Source organism: Trachurus japonicus, chromosome 8, assembly GCF_045865225.1.
Source record: "Trachurus japonicus isolate A0001 chromosome 8, Traja_1.0".
Classification (NCBI taxonomy): domain Eukaryota; kingdom Metazoa; phylum Chordata; class Actinopteri; order Carangiformes; family Carangidae; genus Trachurus; species Trachurus japonicus.
Genome location: NC_140914.1, coordinates 20,509,360 through 20,529,554, shown reverse-complemented (window position 1 = coordinate 20,529,554; position 20,195 = coordinate 20,509,360). Strand labels below are relative to the sequence as shown.

Below are 20,195 nucleotides of genomic sequence, written 5' to 3'. Positions count from 1 at the left end.
TTATGATAAAAATGTTTATGTCTACAAAAACAGTCAGCTGTCTGGTTGATTCATAGTTTGGCACATCTAAGGCGATATTTCTTATTGCAGCTTAATGTTGTTTTAGAGTAAGTAGACGATACAGTTTTAGTCATGGTTTTATATGAGTTTTAAATGTCTTATGACGTTGCATTTCTCATCATGATTAAGATAATGTACAACACACATAGCTGTGGATGTATCAGCTTGAATGTAGCACACAAGATTAAAGGTGTAGGTTTTGGTAATTCTTCATTATATTATTATTATTATTATTATTATTATTATTATATTAGCATTAACAGCTGTTTACGTACCAGTCATGTGAGGAGCTGCAGTTACTGTTTCATTAATAAGACAAACAAGTGATAACCTGCCCTCTGAGCAGCGCTACCTTTTCAGGACAGACTGGATGCCACAGTGACTCGACATCAGAACTTTAGAAGAAGAAAATATGGGAAAGAAATATAAGCCAAGCAACAGCTAACGTAATATATCACATATAACAAACAAAACTAGAATCAGCTTTGCGTTGATATGACGGCAAGTGGAGGTGAACCATCAACATGACGTGAAGTGTAGTGCACGGAAACAGAAAACATCAGTTCATTTCTACCAATAACCATAACCAGAGGTCAAAAGGTCTAGTGTAAATAGTTATTATTATTAGAATTATTCACATTTCAATCACATTATCATACACTTTTCTCTGAACTTTTCACCATCTTACATAATTTCTTGTGCTCCAGAATAATTTTAAATAGAGACAGCATTACTTAATTTCAGTTACAAAAAATTACTTGAGTGAACAGTTCATACAAGTGGAATAATAACACTTTAAGTATCTGAGGGCAAGATTCAAGTAAGTAATTAACTTTTTTCACTAAAGTATTGCATACAGCACCACTACATACTGTATACTTTGTTAAATTATGATTAAAACAAAAACATTTAACTAATTATTCTATTCTTTGACATAAGGCTTTGCTAACATATTACTTATACAGTCCACTAATGTTTTCCGAATGAAGACTGCAAACTCTTGAAAAATCACAGGTTTTTTTTCAGTGATGAGAAACTTAATGGAGAATTTCTAGAGTGTATAAGACCGCAGAATCAGTGCATGATCATCTCATCATATAGCAGAGCAGCTATAGTGGTTTAAGTTACATTATATCTTTCATTGGTTGGTAATACTGGAATTTGCTTTAATCTGCCTTAAAGAAACTTGTCTGTTAATTTAGACTATTCCAACCATCATTTATGATTTTAGACACAATGTCCAATAAAAACAAGCACATAACTGTTAACCATTGGTTAGAAAGACTACAGGTGCTTTAAGCCTCATGCAATTGAAATGTTTCAACTCATAATTCAGCACTGAAAAATGTGACTGCTATAAATTCAAATGTGCATTGTTGCTAATGTAGCTTGAATTATAAGTGCACTTACTGAGGTATATAGGAACACAAAACGTTTCCATATTTTTTGATCATCGTGGTCACACAGACAGAAGAGATGCATCTCTGAGCAGCAGGAGAAGAGGTAGCAAAACTGATTCTCACTGCATTCAACTCTCAGCGTCTTCACAGGTGAGGCTCTGGTCACAGCAGTCCCAGCTCAGCAGCTCTTGTCTCTGGAACCACAGCTGAATCTCCCTTTGAGCCCCCTCCAGCGAATCACTGGCATGGACCACATTCCTTCAAATGACCAGCACACATCGTTAGACTATAGTGCAAGCAATTACACAAGATGCAATATCTGGAAAGTGGAATTTTAATGAGGTTTTTGATCAATCCTGAAATGAATGAGGTTGAACTGCAGCAAACTACCTGCTGACATGGATGCTGAAATCTCCTCTGACTGTGCCGGCCCGGGCCTCAGCTGGGTTAGTGTGTCCCACCATGGTGCGTGACGTGTGAACGACATTGTGGCCTTCCCACACCTGAACAAAAACCGACACATGCAAGAAAAAAGACTGATGGCAGATGGAATATAATGCAAGCAACTGGGTATGAATTATGCTCTTGCTAACCAATATATTTGGGTTATTATAATTAACTAAAACTAAGACTAAAACTAGAAGTGAAAAAAATAATTTAGTAAACTGAAATTAGATAAAAATAACAGGTTTTTTTTGTTTTGTTTTTTCGCAAAAATGAGAACTAAATAAAAACCACAATGAACAATGCAAAACTAAACTGAATTGCAGATAACATTTAGGTTTCTTAGAGATGGCTGAAGTTGCAGGAAGCAAACGCCACAGCTCAACATGGGACTACTTTAATAGGCTACGCCCTCAGGTAGATAGAGTGAATCTAACGTGATGAGGACTAATGGGAACATTTATGAGATGCAACTAAAAGGGAAAAATCCCACAAATTTGGAAGTTCATCTTCGAAGATCTCACAGATGCTTTCTCTTACTAGGCCTACCTGAAAAACTAAAACTAAGTCTTCCTTAAAAATAAAATCTAAACTAAAACTGTTTAATGACTTGTTGGACTAACTAAAACTAAACAGAAAAATCAAATATAAATCAACTACTGAAAAATGTAAAACTATAATAACCTTGCAATTAACAACTACAGATGATGCATAGTGAAAGGAGCCCTCACCATGGCAACCACAGGTCCTGAGGTCATATAATGCAGCAGACTGGGGTAGAAGGGCTTTGTCCTGAGTTCACAGTAATGCTGAGACAGGAGATCATCAGACACCTTCACAACAGAGACATGGAGGTAAATAAACTGATGCCCCATAATAAACATAACAACATAGTAGTAAGATTGTGTAATAAGTTTGAGGACTTTATACCTGCAGCATCTTCAGACCAACCAGTTTGAAGCCCCGCTGCTCAAACCGCTGGATTATTTGTCCAACCAGACGTCGTTGAACTCCATCTGGCTTCACGGCGATCAGAGTCCGCTCCCTGGTATCTGGACGAGACAGACAGACAGACAGACAGACCATCAGCGCCACGACACTGATCCACAGGTCTCAGGAGGACTGACACTTCCTTATAGCCGACTGCAAATATCTGCGACTGTCGCTGCAGCAGCAACAGCTAATGAACGGCCGCGTGCGACCAATTCCACACGCACGTGACCTGCCAGGAGAGGAGAGGAGAGGTATCTATCTATCTATCTATCTATCTATCTATCTATCTATCTATCTATCTATCTATCTATCTATCTATCTATCTATCTATCTATCTATCTATCTATCTATCTATCTATCTATCTATCTATCTATCTATCTATCTATCTATCTATCTATCTATCTATCTATCTATCTATCTATCTATCATTTCCCCGAAACATCGTCGCAGTCCGCTCAGGTTTCGGCCCAGTTCCGCACAGGTCAGTGTTTCTCCATCACCAGCAGCTTCTGTCCCTCTAACCTACTTCCAGTTCATGACCCCACGACTTTGGCAAACGAATTTGTTTTTGCAACTGGCCCACAGAACAAATAAAGTTTGCGCCGCAGGAGTGAAATCCCTGACGAATCAAAAATGTCAAATAACAATATTTGTAGGCTACAGAAAAAAAGGAGAAGGAGAAAAAAAAAAGAAAAAAGAAAATCATGTCATTCTCATACAATTACTTTTTTTTTTTCCCTAGGCTACATGTTTTGAGTCCTGGAGAAGTGTCATTCATTAAGTCCTTTCCCTTGCGCTCGTTAAAAAGAAATCATATATTCAGTGGCTGAGATAAAAAAAATAAATATATAAAAGAGAAAAATCGATTGACTTCTATTAGATTTAGTGACTTACCCGATGAGCTCTTGTGCCCAGCAGCTCTGCGTCCGTCCAGCAGCGCAGAGGGAAACCCAGACACCAGACTTTTAGCGGTTTCTTGATTTCTTGGGTAAAACGGTTGGATAATCCTCTTAAAAACGCATCTTTGTAACAGGATCATGTTTGAGGTTGTGTTGTGTTGTGTCAGCCTGAGGAGAGAGAAGTCAGCCCCCCCACCTCAATCAAAACTCACGAGCCATCCCCTCTGTCTGTCACACACCGATTTAACTCCAGTGATGCCAGACGGTGATACTGTGTCTTTCACAATGTTTTTCAGTGTTGACTTGTTGACCATAAACACAGTTCATCACTGGTCCACTAGTTCAAACAAGTCGTTTTCAGAATATGATTTAAGACATCAAAACATTAAAACTCAATAGTCACTTCAGAGCTGATCATGGTACCACGGATCCATGAGGGATCATGTCTCTGCTGTTAAATGCAGAGTTGGTGGACTTAGACAAAAACAAACAAGATGGGTCAATGTGTCCTAACTTTACGTCCTATTTGACTATTGGTCCACAACACAACACAACACAACACAACACAACACAACACAACACAGTCTTCATTAAACAGTCCACTTTTTGCAGGCACATCATAAGTCTCTCTTGTGATGAATGTTTTTATCTTGAGCTATAAACAGTGGTAGATTTCCTTTGACATAAAACTGCATGAATATGACAATGGTGAGTTCAAGACAGGTTATAGGTTATTGATAGGTTCATCTTCAATGCAAGTTCACTCAACACTGATTTAAAGCCTAGCCTCGTACAATGATAATGTATTTTTCCATAAAGACATAACTGCTTGAATATATTTAGCATCAAGACCAGCTTTCATGCCAGAAATAAGCTAATTAAATGAAGAGAGTCCTGTTCATGAGTTCTGTATCCCTGTAGACTACGCTGAGTCACATGAAACTCCTATTTTCTAATATCCAGCTGTTGTAAAGATAACATCATAACAGGACCAAAATGTGTCCTTGATGTTTAAGACAAACTGAGAACAGCTTTGAAAATGTGTTAACATTGTAATACGTGAAGGGGTGGACAGACGGGCAGCAGACTGAAGCTGAAGCGTTAGTGAAGTGTCATTACGCTGCTGTTACTTGTGAGTGTTGTGCCCTCACACGACTTTCTCTGCATGTGATGCGTCACATGCAGCACATCAGGACCTCTGTCTGTTGATGGTCCATCTCTGTCAAGGCCTAAAGCCAGTGGTTCCCAACCTTTTTTGGCTCGTGACCCCATTTTGACATCACAAATTTCTGGCGATCACGTGCAGTCACGTGATCGTGGCCGTCAATCAAGATGCGCCAGCTCAGATATTTTTATATGCTGCATTTTATTTGAACTCAATTTATTTTGAGAAAGTGAAAGTATAGAATACAGTTGTTTAAGACTGTGTGGTGTTTTAAATTATAATTTAAAAAAGAAAAGTAATTAGTAATTTTTTATAGCAATAACTAGACATTTCAGGCGGCCCCATTTGAATTCCAGGCGACCCCACGTGGGGTCCCGACCCCAAGGTTGAAAAACACTGCCTTAAGCCGTCCTAAAAAATTGAACCTGCTCAGCTTTATCCATTATCCCTGTAGAGACCTGGGCCAACAATCAGATTATTCAGCTCTTTCAGTTGGTGAACATATGTTTTTATAAAGATACCAATGACTAGTGTGATGCAACCGAATATAAATATATCAAAGAGTCAGATTTCTTATGATACAACCATTAATTTTCACAAACTGTATTGTAACACAGAAGGATAAAATCACGAATTTACCAATTTCTAAAAAAGCACTTTATTTAATCAAGCAGGATTTTCTCATTTTCAGAATGGAATGATATGAAAGTTGAGAGTCCGTCTCCTTTGGAGATGAAAAAAATTGAAGGCAAAATGAATAAAAGCAGACATTTTAAAAACTCAAAATGAGTTGAAAGTGCTCAGTCCCAGCCCAGCTGTTTTCGCAGAGGCTTGGGAAAGAAGGCCTGGCTCAGACTGCTCCAGGTCTGGGCAAAAGCCAACTGCAGACCAGGTTTACATTTCTTGCCAAGTTATCATTGGCAATACATAAGGAGGGCACTGCTTTTTAAAAAAAAAATAATAATGCGCCAACCTTCTACAGTAGAAATCAAAAACATCAGCAGCATCCTCATCCTCCAAGTACTCAACCATACAAATGTGTGTTCTTCCTTCCCATCACTTTGAACAGGTGGAGCGAAGCCGAGTCGGAGAGGGAGTGTTGGGCAAAGTGGTCAGCACAGGCAATCCTTGAAGATCAGAGTTGGTGTGTGGAGTGGTTCAAGCAGTCATTGTGCTATAGCTTGATGGTGCCAGTGGGCAGGCTACTATTACACAGTCTATAGTAGCGAAGGTCATTGACCAGCCGCTGCACACTCTGAGTGAACGAAGGCAGGTCCTAAAGAAAAGAGGGAAAAGGTGAACAATGATATTAGATTATTGAGAAAATATGGGTTAGCAATGCTATGGGTGCATGGGAGACAAAAACAGGCAAACATCAGTATGTACTGTTTGAAATCATTTTAAACTTTGTCTTGACTGACTGTTGCTGTTAAATACAGGGGGAAGACTACAACATGGAGTTTGATGTAGAGTATCCGTAATTTCTGTTTCTGTAAATTCTGAATATGGTGGAGGTGAATGGAATATAATATAAAACAATAAATATTGGATAAATTGGGCATGTGATACTGAATTATCTGCAGGGTTACCCATAGTTATTAGGACCAGTGTGAAGGATTTAGAGCCATCTACTGGTGAGATTGTAAACTGCAACTGACTGAGTAACCCCTCAGGAATATGTCATAAAATGTCATTGCTTACCTGTTCAAGCTTGAAGTTACGAGCAAGAACAGCTCGCTGGCTGCTGTCCACACCCTGGCAGCCATTGAGGAACTCTGGCATGAAGGCCGAGTAGAAGGCATCGAAGTCGACGGAGGCCATGTTGTAAATAGCAAGTGTGATTTCCTCCTGAAGAAGGTCGTGGCTTTTGTGGAGAAGAACTTGCAGCAGCACGTTGATGAAGTGGAAGAGCATCGAGGTCCGGAAAAGTTTCTGAGGCACAAGAAAAACTAGAGTGAGATCTTTATTTGTGACATATTAAGTGATTTGTGCGGTTACTGCGACCCTAACCCTCGACCATCAAGATCTATTCAGTCGATTCTTGAGTCGTGGTTAATGTTTGTATCCAATTTGACGAAATGCTGTCAACGCACGACTGAGATATTGTGTCCACAAGAATGGGACAGACAGACAGAAGACATAATGTTTATGGCTCTGAAGTCTGTAGATGCGTCGTCAAGACTCAGTGCAGCTCACATCCAACCGTCCTGTGTCTATGAATGGACACACGTCTTACCTGCGAGTTACTTCTGACATACTTGCAAGAAGTTTCGGTTTCATTCTGACTGTGGTGTTTGTGATCTTACACAGGACAGACGGATGGACTGTTGCTTTAACCACAGCGGATCAACTTTTTTTCTTTTGTTATAATGTTTATCCTAATAAATCTGTTTTGTTAATTTGGACACGCTTATTTCTTTCTTTGCCAAAATGAGCAGAAATGACCAAAAGATAAAGGACAACTACTTCAGCAACAAACTGTTTAGATTTTTGTAACTGATAGAGGTAACCATAAAACATAATAAAATCAGGAATACAGGGATACAGATATGACATCTCAACTTACTCTGTGATACAACTTGTGCTTGGTGTTGAGTGATTCCAAATAGGAGAGATTCTGCTTGAAGATGTGGATGTCAGGCTGCAGGAACGACTGTCCAAACGCCTGGGAAAGATATTTTAGATAAAATCAGGGGACAAAGTGTAACTTAATTCAACAATAATTTATATACTATATATGGTATATTTAGTTATGAAAACATTAACTTCATAATTATCAAGGATCCACTAGACTTGGTCTAAAAACAGAACTTCAAAGAAAACAGTCGAGCGTTATCAGTCTTTCCAAAAGGTATATGCGGACAACTGTAGGCATGTGCCTCACCCACCTGCATGGCAGCTGTGAACTGGGCTTCATTTTCCATGGTCTCTTCACCAGCTCCTCTTTGGACACTTGTTAAGACTGAAGTTTTAAAGAAGTACCTCCAGTTTTGGTGAAGTATTTGGTATAGCAACTCAAACATCTCTGCCTTGACATCCGGGGAGGATCGCTATCAAACAAGCACATATACCATCAAAAACTGTCATTAATGAGTGAGTATCAAATTAATTACCATATCATATTTTTACTGAGCAGCTATTAATTTGTTTATTTTTCTGTAACACTGTTAGGTTTTCCATAATATCCATATTTTACTTAAAAGGGTAGATTTTTGGAAAGGTTTTCTATATGAGAAATGATACCACATGCAAATTTCAGGTGCTAGCAGGCTGATAAATCCAGATGGAAACCTTTAAAAAAAAAAAAAAAAGAAGAAACTTTGGACAAGTGATCACCAACTGACCTCTGCCACCACCGGATAAACCTGCTCCATGCACAGAGAGAGGATGCTGGGTAGGAAGGGCTTGAAAGCTTGACCTGGCTCTTGCACCACCACCTGCAGGATTTTCAGGAACTTCTGCACCACTCTACACCCTGCACTGCCTTCTTGCAAAATACTGGCTGCCAGCTGTTCCCTGGAGTACAAGCAAGTGACATCAGATTAATTAGCGTTAGGAGGGATGGCAGCATTTTCAGTGTATGCCCCATGCCATATTAAGATGACACACTACAGTATAAAGCATCTTATTAACCTGGTGAACATGCTGAGGAAAGTGTGAATGATCTGTCCTGTGAAGGCGACACCCATCTGGACTCGCAACGCCTGAAACAGCGTCAAGAAGAAGGCCAGCATCTCATCGGTCACGTCTGGGAAGAGAGGTGACAAGTAAAAAAGCTGGTCAGTCAGACGACCCTTTGTGTTGTAGTTTGAGGTCTTCAGGATTAATTTTCCATTGATCGCATTCATTACAATTACATGTATTTTAATTATACAAGTGAAAAGCTATCACTAGCTGACTATAGTAAAGGAATAAAGTGACAAACAGTACAAGAAGCATGTTAACACAAGATGTTTGTGCACTACTGTAGACAGATGAAGTAATAGAAGAAGTCCAACTGTGGATAAGACACTGACCTGGCTGCTGAATAAACACTGGGAAAAGGCTGAGGGACACTTGGACAGACTCCTGAAGACTCTGGTAACAGATCTGGCGTGACTTTGTGGATTCGCCAGAGATGCTGTCCACTATGTCTCTGAGCACCGGCAAGGTCTGCTGTATCACTGCTTTCACTGGAGGAGATGACATCATGTTAGGATGAGCAGACCAGGACAAATATCATGGAAAACAAGAAAAATAAAGAAATACTGACTTTCGCCCAGAGCTGGTTGCCGTGGAGTTATGTTCACAGTTCCTCTTAAAATACGATATTCTCGTGTGAGGGCTGCCAATAAGCTGGCATGGTTACTGGAGCGCGTTTGCCACTGCTGCTCACTCTCTGGTGAATTCGGCCATGGAAGCAGCAGCATGTTGGATAAAGCCCTACACACCAACATGTGAGCCTACATGAGGAAACACATGCACACACATGAATGAATTCAGGTACTGAGGAAATTTCATGGCTAATAGAAAAATCAAGAAGGAGAATTTTTGAAATAATCTGCACAGTTAACTATGAAAGAAGCCTACTTTGCTACTATTAATTAAATAACTACATCATTGAATATATGCAAAATAAAAAGAAGAAGCGTTTACCTCTGGTGCAAGTCTGCGGGTGCGATTCTCCGTCGTAATGAGGTTGAAGATGTTCTGAACAGCTGGCAATGTGACCAAGAACACAGGTCGCACAGTAGATGTGATGGAGACCATCAGATGACACGATGACAGCACCAACTTATCGGGTACCTACAGATGAAGACAGATGAAAAGCATTTCAACCATTTTTATTTGGCACATGAGATGATTACAATATTTTACTTTACCAAAATAAGATATTCAGATTTGAGTGGAGTGTGTGTGTGTGTGTGTGTGTGTTCACTGGGTCTGTGAACCTACGGCTCTATTACCACTTTGCTTTCTCACAACATGCACATCTTTAGTGGAAACCTGAAATTCACTTGTGAGTGTATAAATAGGAAATGACTAAAACTACTGATAGTTGACTTGGTATTGCAGGACTAGCTTCCATGTAGATGGAGAGAGATGAGAGCCTACCTTGGCTGTGATGAGTGGACTACTGGCATCTATTGCAGATGTGATGAGGTTGATGAACTGGCTCTGGTTCTGACTGTGCACTTCACTGTAGAACTGTGCCAGCCAGTGAGAGTAGGCTTGCAAAGCAGCAAGGGCCTGTGCATGTCTGTAACAAACAAAACAGCACAAAGATACACAACAACATAGTGAGATGGACATAGTTGCTTCTTCCTCATAGGATCTTACACCAATTTACATGACTTGTCAAGCATTTTCAATATTGATGTTAATGTTTATTTTATTTTAATTCTGGTGAAATTCTAAGAATGACATTCAGATTGGTCTGCATTTCTAACAAGTCAGCCCCAGAACTAACAATTATTCTGTAACTTCATTATGCAAATGTTGATGAACAGGAGGAAACGTAACCAGCATTGTGCAAACAGCCACAAGAGCTTCTCAGTGGCTTTTTATTGATGCTGTTTAGTACAGAGCTATTATGTGTCTAAATTCACACAGACTTTGCAAGTTTTCACACGCACAGTTCCTCTAACTGTTGTTGGTGACACCACGTTCAATAAAAGAACAGCACATTTCTGTCGGTTGTAATAAAGCAGTCACATGTAAAGGGTTGGTTAGTTTTCTTTTAAAGGGCCCATAACGGCAAAATCCACTTTATACTGGTTTTGTAGTGGCTATGTGTTCCTGTGGCCTGTCTATGACGCCTTAATTGATTGCTTCACTTTTTTGAGATCGTGAGCCCAAATGGGTCGTTGGAAGTGCAGCTCCTCTTGACATCAAGAGGCAGCTGATGAACATTTATTTTCCCTCCCTTCATCCTAACCTCGCAAGGGACAGTGACTGGAGTTTATTCTGGAGAATATTGTAACGGTACCGCTTCTCATCACAGCGGTACCGTTCAATAAAGTCCTCATCGCGGAATATGAGCACATCTGAACGAGGAAGTCTCCTCTCTCTGCGTAAAACCACGTCAATATTTTCCGGTACCTCCCCTCAGTCTGCACCGTGGAGTTTGCGCTGCGCCTCAGTTTCACTTGTTTTTTATTTGACAGAGTAACTTTCTGATGGCTGTAGGAGTCTCTTCATGTTTCTCCTGTGCCAATAAAATGGGAACATTTACATTTTTTCAGACAAGATGATAGTCTCAAAACTAGCCTATTGGTTTTTTTTTTAATTGAACTATTCGAATGAACGATCATTCATTCGATTATTGCCCACCCCTATTTCCAATGTCAACATTAGCACATGGTAGCGGTAGCGAAAACCACACCATCTCCCCTGACAGGTGTGGAGTGGATGTGGTTTACACATCTAATTTGCATTTCAAGGTGCAGACACAGAAACGGCTCGTTCTCAGCAGAGCTCTGGAGAGCTACTTTTAGACTGCTGAGATTTAGAGCCACAGATTGATTTGGAGGCAATACACTAGGAACACAATGTGGTTGGACCACTTAGACCAATGTGAAATGGTTGGAAAACAGCATAACATGGGACCTTTAAACATGTGATACTCACACGTCAACGAGATCCGGCTTGAGCACAGAAGGCACAGCAGTCTCGAGGTCGTAAAGGCTCGTCTGGGAGCCATAGCACGTCACTTCAACCAACCTTGAAAAGAGAAAGTAAAGGTTTATAATGATGCTTTGCTCTTACTCTTCAATTTAGCAAAAGGAACCACCAACAGAAAAGTAATAGGCCTTCTCCTCGTTTAACTTCATATTACTATTGATAACAATTAATATAAATTTGAAAAGCGGAGCACACCTCTCCACCACTGCAAGGGCATCAGTGAATCGTGCTGCAAAAACATCCCCGATGAAATGCTCAGCCAAGCGTCCAACAGCCTGAAGGAGGGAGCTGAGGTCCCTGAGAGAACAGTGAAGTCGACGACAGTCGTTTTCGGCAGAGATATTGAGCCTCCGACCTGAAAGATGACCATTCAACCAATTAAATCGATGGAAGTAGCACCATTTCATGCGACTAATCCTAAATGCAAAGTCAAACTGTGTACCGTAGCTGAAAAAAGCATTTAAAAAATAAAAAGATAAAGCTTACTTGTGCCAGTGGTGACGATAAACTGTTGCAAACCCATGTATACATCCAAATTATCCCGAAGCACTGGAAACTGAAGAAGAAAAAAAAAAAACGATAAGGAAGAGGCTGCTGCAGCCACTGCAACAGACTGAGTACGTGTTTCTAAACATGCAATAACAAACCCACGGCCATGTCAAAGTATTTCATGTCCTTCACACATGTTTACCTGTCAGTGCATGAACATGACTGAACAGAGCAGACATACAAATAAGATAACATGTGACATGAAAAGAAAAAAGAAGAAGAGATAAACAGGACAAAGTATCTTGACCTCAGAAACAAAAAGACATTATCTGTTTGGAGGAACTGGTTCTTAACAAGAGCCAATTCTCATAATTGTACTTAACAGAATTCAGATTCTGTTTTGTGAACCACGGTACACATATGAGCAAGCATTCACCCCAGAGCACTTTGCTTCAACAGTGCAACCTAACTTCACACATGAGTTCTGATAGCTTGTCTGCAAGTTGTGCTTTTTTTTGGTTCTTGTTTAATGTCGTCTGAATTTAGATTTTTCAAAAGTGAAACTTGTGTTTCTATATTTCACACATGAGATCTGTTACGTTCACAAAAGTTTACACGTTTGTGAAACTGCTGAAGAAAAGGGTGCTTCACTCTACACCTCCCTCGTGGTATTTAGTGAAAAACATGTTTTTATACATTTGTAATTAGTTTAACATGATTGTAATTAAAGTCACTAATGTGTGAAATAGAATAAACCTGTGGTTGCAGTGTAATAGAACTATAATTATAGAAATATAATTATTTATGGTAACACCATTGATCGTGGCTATGTTTGAGTTGCTGATGCACAACCTTAAGACACATCAGATAGCTTATCAAAGCTAAGTGGTGTAGAGTAATATTGAAGAGCCCCAGTGTGCAAAAAATGTAAAGGCATTTTGAAACTGTAAACATTTAACATCAACATTTTGTTGTATGCAATTAGCCCATTGGAATTCTAAATAAAGTTTGGGTTAATTGGGTTAAATGGGTTAAATGTCTCGAAACTTTTATCTTCACTCTATGTCAAGCTGACACCAACAATCATTTCTTACCAAAGTAGAAAAGGCATGGGATGGGAGCAGCTCCATCACCTTGGCAACCACCTCCAGACTCTGACGCAGGTACTTCTGCCACTCGGTCTGTTGCTGTAGTTACCAAATAAAGGAGAGCATTTAGACTTTGAACTGAAAGCTATAAACGCCTAAGCGATGAGTGTGTATCTTAATGGGCTGGACATACTAATAATATAATTAACCTTAGCGGCAACTTGAGATGTGCTGAACATATGAAGCAAAACATTGTAATTGATGGACTGTGAAATACACTGTATGTTCTTACATCATCATCCAGAGTCTCGTCATCCAGCTCCTCTAACTGGGCCTGGTTGTATCTGAACTGGATGCGATTCAGGACCTCCCTTAATAGAAGAACTAGGGCATCCTTGTACCTGTCCAAAAATACATGAATATATGTAACAACAACAATTTCATATATTTATAGAAAATGAAATGAACAACACCTAAGACATTTTGTACATCTGTCTACATTGCAAATAACATGAGATCAATTTTCTTTTCTTAGCCACTTACCTATTTAGGACACTGTCTCTGTCTGCTAGTCTGCTTTTGATTTTGGTTGTTAGGAAATCCAAAAACACACTCCAGATATCCAAACAGGCAAAGTAGCCTTCATGGGTAGGCTGAAAAGTCAATGATAAGCAAGTTTTCAGGAAAACTGTAGAAACCAGGGCACTGGGATATACTGCATAAACAACAAGTGTCATTAAAATGATCAAAGTTAAACTTACCTGGTTGAAGGTGTACTTGAATAGCTGGCCAAGAAACTCTACAATTGGAAACTGAGGACTAGACTCGATCCGCCTCAAGTGAACACTGACAAACAGGCGCAGGAAATCTGTGAACTTTTCCAAGTAACTGCAACAGAAACAGGACACATTAATAACACAGAACACAGTTAAAGTAACAGTCAGAACTTACATGATATAGTCCGTGCTGGTCAATAATCATAACATTTCTTGAACCAAGGATGGGGTCACCACACTGACACAAAATGTCACATCCTAATTTTTACCCTGACAAGAGACAGTGACAGTCAGTCTTGTGTATCTGCTCAGACTGCAGGACCACTCATGAAAACAATTCAGTGTGTTATAAAGATTAGGATTAGGTGAGGTGATCAAAGCACACACATTTTTTCTATGGAGGGACTAAAGAGACATACATAGGCTGAAAGAATAGGTCAGAAGGACTCATGTGACAGAGCTGAAGGACATGGCTGTAAGGAGCCAGTGTAGTGTGCAGCAGTGATGAAAACAAAGACAGTTTTGAGAGATGGCCTATTAAGAAATACCACAGTGCAACTTCTGACAGCACATTAGGCTCAACTGCATCAAAGTTAAATACGATCAGTTTGTTCATGCTCCAAACACCAGCGGCTATACCTCTCATCAAGTTCCTGTAGGCGGCTCTTGACCGTATGAGCATTATTCTCTCGTGTCAGCCTCTGCAGAAGAAAGAAGGTCTGCTGGAACATGCGCAGCAGGTACTCCTCAAAGTCCATTGGCACACAGTTCTTTGATACCAGTTCATTGACACAGGTCATAGCGAGTACACCGAGTCGGGCGCGATCCACCTTGTTGCCCTCACTTTGCTGTCCGTTTCGCCCTCCCCCGTTAGATGTCGGTGGCATCTGATTATGCTGGCCATTAGAAGAGTTGGAGGAGATGAAGGATCCCGTCTTGGCTTTTGTGTGAAGGTCACAACCAAAACGTGCAAAATGGAAAATGGAGGCCAGCAGCGTGGGCGTGATGCTTGTGGAGAGCGGGATCCAGCTGAACAGGTGGGCCAAACACTCCAAAACGAGACAACAGAGCTGCTGACTCTCACTGTCCAATGCTGCCATGGGCTGGCAGAGCAGCTTTGAATACTGGCTGCCCTGAAACAAACTGCCCAGCAACTCCACTGATAGATTGAAGAGAGACAAAATAGTCCACTTAGTACACAACGAACTACTTGATGAAATGATTGACTGTGGTCAGTGTTAGTATATCCAGTGGGGAAAATAAGGATTTAATCTCCTGCCGATTGACTTTTGCCCCTTATTTCAATTGATCAAATGTTAAATAATTCATAACCTTTATATGATGACATAATTTCTGGATTGTTTTGTTGATATTCAGTCTCTCTCTGTTAAAATAAACTTACAATTAAAACTATAGCCCGTCTGTTTCTTGGAGGGAGAGCAAACTTACAAAATCAGCAGGGTATCAAATACTTATTTTCCCCACTGTACACAACAGCTGTTTCATGATTAAAACTGCATTACTATTAAGGTATTACAGTTTTAACTAACTTACCACTTTCCCCTGAGGTCGGTGAGGGAGGCGGGGTGGAAGCTATGACACTGTGCTTGTCCCAATAGGTCTCCAGGATACCTGTAAATTAACAAGTGACACTCAGCTTATCCATGTGAGCTAAAGAGTTCCCAGCAATACATTTCTTCTGACTGGCGGCCTGACAACTCAACGTTTTGCCATTAAAAGCTCACAGAGACTGGACTTTGCAAGTCAGATTTAAAGCTCATTAGCTGGTTGAACTACAGGAGGCTTTAGCTTTTCTTTAGATTGTGCCTTAGTCTTTCACATCCCTTGCAATGTGGCCTGTAATATCGATGTCATAAGCACATTTGAAGTCGTTCTCACCTGTCAACAGTCCAAGCACTGTTGGTACCTGCTCCAGCAAAAGTTTACGCAACTCATCCTTCCTAGCGACACTCAGGTCTTCTCGAGGACATGCCAGTTCCTCTGATGTGGTTTTTAACATCACCAACCCCAACTGAGCCAGAGCTGGAGACTGGATCAACTGCAGTTCACAACAGATTGACATTTATTACACACAGGTTCTTCAAAACAGTTGACTGTCATTTAGTATTGATTCAGTTCCTCTTTCAATATCTGTATCTTTGTTTATGGGGTGGTTTTTAGTGTAGTGCCAAATGATAAAACAACACATGCTGTCTAACATGTTTATTGCATCAAAAGCTATGATTAGTTTCAGTCTTCATTTCTGTCAAGTATTTGAGAACACATCAACCAGCACTGGGCTACTGATGATGATTAAACTTGAACAAAACATTAATAGCATAAACAACATCAGCAGGACTTACCTGAAGGGTGTTTGTAAAGAAATCGTGGTAGAACATCGGCCAATCCTGGCGACCAATGTCCACAATGACTTTGCAGAGTTTGTTACGGATGAAATAGGGCACAGATTTGTGCTGAGCAAGCAAGAGTTTGGGAAGACAGCTGCGAATCTCCATCTTGTCCTGCGACGCCACGCCAATCCACATCTTGTTCACCAAGTTCTAAAAGTAAAAAGTAACAATCAGCCATTGATACTGTGTCTGAAAAAGGAAAAACACACTCTCAACAACAAACAAAATACTACAATTAAAGCTTGTATTATACTGCACAGAAACCCTCAACAAGGTCAGATGTAGTTTCTGGCTTCAGTGCCAACTGCCCGTGATGGAAACATGAAGATTATGTCGATATGGATATACTAAGTCTCCTCTTTTCTGGCACAAAGCTATGACGTTGGTTTAAATGTGTAAAGTTTCTGCAGTGTAGGAGAAAAACTCCTAATCAGTCTCGACCAACTCATTCAAGCAAAACCAGATGAGCACTCTACCTACAGGCAGCGGTATTGCTGTGAAATACGTCACACACCAACAACTGTGTTCATTCTGTTCATTCTCTATTTTTGGTGGGTTCCCCCACATTGAAAAAAACAAAAAACAAGAAACCTGCATACACGTGCTTATTTCGGTGCAAAATGGATGGATGATTAAAGACAGTAAAAGTAAACAAATTAATAAATCAATAAACAGAAACCAACAAATTCTCTTTTTTCTGCATACTGCCTCATTTTCAAAACATAAAAAAAGTTATAGAAGGCCCTAGACGGAGCATCTCCAAGCTATTCCACAAAGGGCCGGTGTGGCTGCAGGTTTTTGCTTCAACCAACCAACCAAGAGCACACAGTTTGACCAGTCAACTGTCTGAAGACTGAGATCAGTTGACTAAATGAGTCAAGTCTGGTGTGCTGCTGCTTGGTTAGAAAGAAAACCTGCAGCCACACCGGCCCTTTGTGGAGTAGTTTGGAGATGCCTGCTCTAGACAGTGCAATAAACTGAAAATGTGTATCTCCTAACCTACAGCACTTACTTCAAATACTGTCAGGCTGTACATCATCACATACTCATTCCGAGTATTGGAAAGGAAGAACAAGCAGTGGCGCCACGCTCCCGTCTGCTGTGCGAAATTATTCAGCAGCTCTTCTGCAGAAAAAAGGAAGTAGGCAGGATCACTGACAAAAGTACATGACACTCTTGTGCTTCACTTGCAGACAGATTGAAAGTAATGCGTCACAACACAGGAAGTATATAAAAAAGAAAGAATATAACACTTCACAGCCCAAATAATTTCAAGACACAAAAAAGTGGCAAATGGTTCAACACCACAACACATTGCATTTGGCGATTCAGACTTGCTATGGTGGATATGTGCACACAGACTAGGATATGCCGTTTTACACGGGGAAACACCTTTACATTTTCAATAATTAAAATTCATAGATTAGAGACATTTTTATATTCAAAAATCTACTTCTCTGTCAATAAAAGTTGAATTGTATCTATTGCAAACCAGGTTGGTAGAAGCACAAATTTTGTGGATCATGTTCTTACTTCTAAAGGAGCAGAAGTAGGTTTTAAATAGTCAAACTTACCTATTTCTCTCTTTCGCTCATTGGTTGTGCAACTGTGGAAGAACTCGGTCATTAGGCTCTCCAATGCACGCAGGGATGACTCCTCTGAAGCCTAAAGGTTAATAAAAAGGTAAAAATAAATACAAACTGCACATCTTAGATCTTACCCATCCACTGAACCATATGCATAACCCAAAGAGCTGACTGCTGCACTTTTCTCATAACCCACTAGCACTTATGAGAAACCATAAATCATACTAGATCAGTCTCTGTCATTTTAACAGATACAATTCAGAGTTGAGTATGACATGCAGTTTACATGCACATCAGATTTTCAAGTGCAGACCAGCCACAATCCTCTGCAAACATCTGTCCATGAGCAATAGGCCGATTCTTATAATAAAATTGCACTAAAATTTAAATATCTTCTAGCACTACCAAACATATATGAGCATTAATTGTGCAAAGTTATTATAGATAATTATTTAAAGAAGCTGTGTGTATTTGCACAGTACAACAGGACCTTAACCTGTAGACTACATTTAGAAGTTTGTTCATAATTTAGCACTTACAGGTGTATACACCATCTTGCTTAGGTGAATTACTTGCTATGCTATAAATATATCTGAACATATTCATGCCCACACAGAGCTACAGTTGATCACTGCACATGGATCACTGATGTGCACCTTTTTTTTTTTTTGCACAGTCTCTTGGAAATAAAGTTCACACAACATGACAACTCTGCAGTCCAACTTGCTGAGATGGTTCTGCATTGATGATGATTGCATGAGTATTTTAGTCTTGGTCATAGACGGTTTAAATCAAGTTGACATTAAAACCAAGTCAGTTGTGATGTACCACGTTTTGACAGGTGGAGGAAGTTGGGCCTTGTCTGGCGAAAAAAAAAAGGGAAAAAAGAGAGAGAGATAGCAGCAAATTGAGACTTTAAAGGGCAGCTCCTGTGGCAGGCGGGTCTAAATTCCTCAAATAAGCCACAACTTGCCGGGGCTTAACACTACTCAAAGCAAATATTCGGTTTTGCAAGATGGGCGTCTTGTTCCGCGAAATGGCTTAACAAGCTGTCACATCCCGTGAAATACCTGGCCTCTCATAAACCGTTATGTGGCTCAACAAAAACATACAACACCATAGTGCACACTAGCATACGCTATTAGCTTATATATGTGAGGAAATTTGAATGCATTACTATCACAAAGTTAGGTCAGCTTCCTGCTCACATACACGAAATCAAAAGCTCCTGCACCACATTAGCCATTAGCAGATAAGACAGGAAGACAACGTGAACGACTATGTAAACGATACGCATTAAATTATACTCACCATGTTTACAGTCGGCTCAGACGCTTTCTTCGGTTTTCTTTTTCTCGTGTTAATTACAGTAATGAGCCAACATTAGCTTCCGACCGACTAGCCACTCCTGTAGCCGACGTTAGCTGAGGTGTTGCTGGCTAACGGAGCCGCAGAGTGGGCTCATCATGGTCGATACTCCCACACACACACACACACACACACACACACGCACAACCAGCTAGCAAAAGGTCGCCGTCGTTGACTGACTTGACTCTGCTGTACAATAACGACGTTTAACACTGGCTTTTTTCTCCCCTTCTCCTTCTCCTTTTCTTCCCCCCACCCTCACATAAAACGCATTTCGCTCACCATGTACACAAGGCTTAATAACATTGAGTCAGCTATCTCCAATCGTTAGCACTATCTTGCATTATCGTTATTATTCACCGTTTACCGTTGGGTTTAAATATAGAAACCTTGCATTGAGGGACATCTAACTTACTAACACTGGCTGCGACTCCGGAGAAATGTGCAACGTTAATTAGCTTTCTATGCCAAGCGAGGCAGGCGCTTTCCGAGGCTAAGTTACCCAGCTGCTAACGCTGGCTGCAGCGGATGGCTAGCTCGTTAGCTGCTCTAGCAGGATGAAGGTATAAGTTTCGTTAGCTTGCTGCTGCTGTCAAGCGTAGAGAGGCTCCCAGGCTGTTGTTGGTCACGACAACTACCATCTACCGCTTGGAAATTTTTAAAACGACTGGATGTGCACAGCTAAAACATACATCTGACAAATTCGTGACAACACTAAAAAAACATAATACTATGCGCGCTTGTTCCTGTTATTCTCCCCTTTTTTTCTATGCTCAGGGCGGCTCAAGATTAGAGCTATAGCTTGTTGGTTACAGGGTGAGCAAATCGCAACTTCCTCTTTTGCTGCAGAAA

The 20,195-nt window shown here is 40.3% G+C and overlaps 2 protein-coding genes across 4 annotated transcripts; both read right to left on the bottom strand.

Moving 5' to 3' along the window:
• Window positions 1-1,446: 1,446 nt before the first annotated feature.
• On the bottom strand, window positions 1,447-4,038 carry nme4 (NME/NM23 nucleoside diphosphate kinase 4). 3 transcript variants are annotated; one of them, XM_085784551.1, is made up of 5 exons: window positions 3,793-4,030; window positions 2,835-2,956; window positions 2,636-2,737; window positions 1,851-1,963; window positions 1,447-1,718 (listed from the first exon to the last, which is right to left on the bottom strand). In XM_085784551.1, the coding sequence occupies exons 1-5, from the start codon at window positions 3,935-3,937 to the stop codon at window positions 1,589-1,591; spliced, it is 612 nt and encodes a 203-aa protein (XP_085640677.1). In that variant the 5' UTR covers window positions 3,938-4,030; the 3' UTR covers window positions 1,447-1,588. The 3 variants fall into 3 exon arrangements, with proteins under 3 accessions (XP_085640677.1, XP_085640679.1, XP_085640678.1); XM_085784552.1 differs by having other exon boundaries at window positions 1,509-1,746; window positions 3,793-4,037; XM_085784553.1 differs by lacking the exon at window positions 2,636-2,737 and having other exon boundaries at window positions 3,793-4,038.
• A 1,566-nt stretch (window positions 4,039-5,604) lies between these two features.
• On the bottom strand, window positions 5,605-20,180 carry xpo6 (exportin 6). The gene is made up of 24 exons (XM_085784549.1): window positions 19,287-20,180; window positions 17,964-18,054; window positions 17,402-17,514; window positions 16,342-16,539; window positions 15,878-16,037; window positions 15,533-15,610; window positions 14,618-15,137; window positions 13,964-14,090; window positions 13,746-13,855; window positions 13,495-13,603; window positions 13,209-13,301; window positions 12,112-12,181; window positions 11,821-11,980; window positions 11,572-11,664; window positions 10,057-10,201; window positions 9,598-9,747; window positions 9,215-9,404; window positions 8,979-9,134; window positions 8,596-8,710; window positions 8,307-8,478; window positions 7,851-8,012; window positions 7,529-7,627; window positions 6,664-6,894; window positions 5,605-6,238 (listed from the first exon to the last, which is right to left on the bottom strand). The coding sequence occupies exons 1-24, from the start codon at window positions 19,287-19,289 to the stop codon at window positions 6,137-6,139; spliced, it is 3,447 nt and encodes a 1,148-aa protein (XP_085640675.1). The 5' UTR covers window positions 19,290-20,180; the 3' UTR covers window positions 5,605-6,136.
• Window positions 20,181-20,195: the final 15 nt, after the last annotated feature.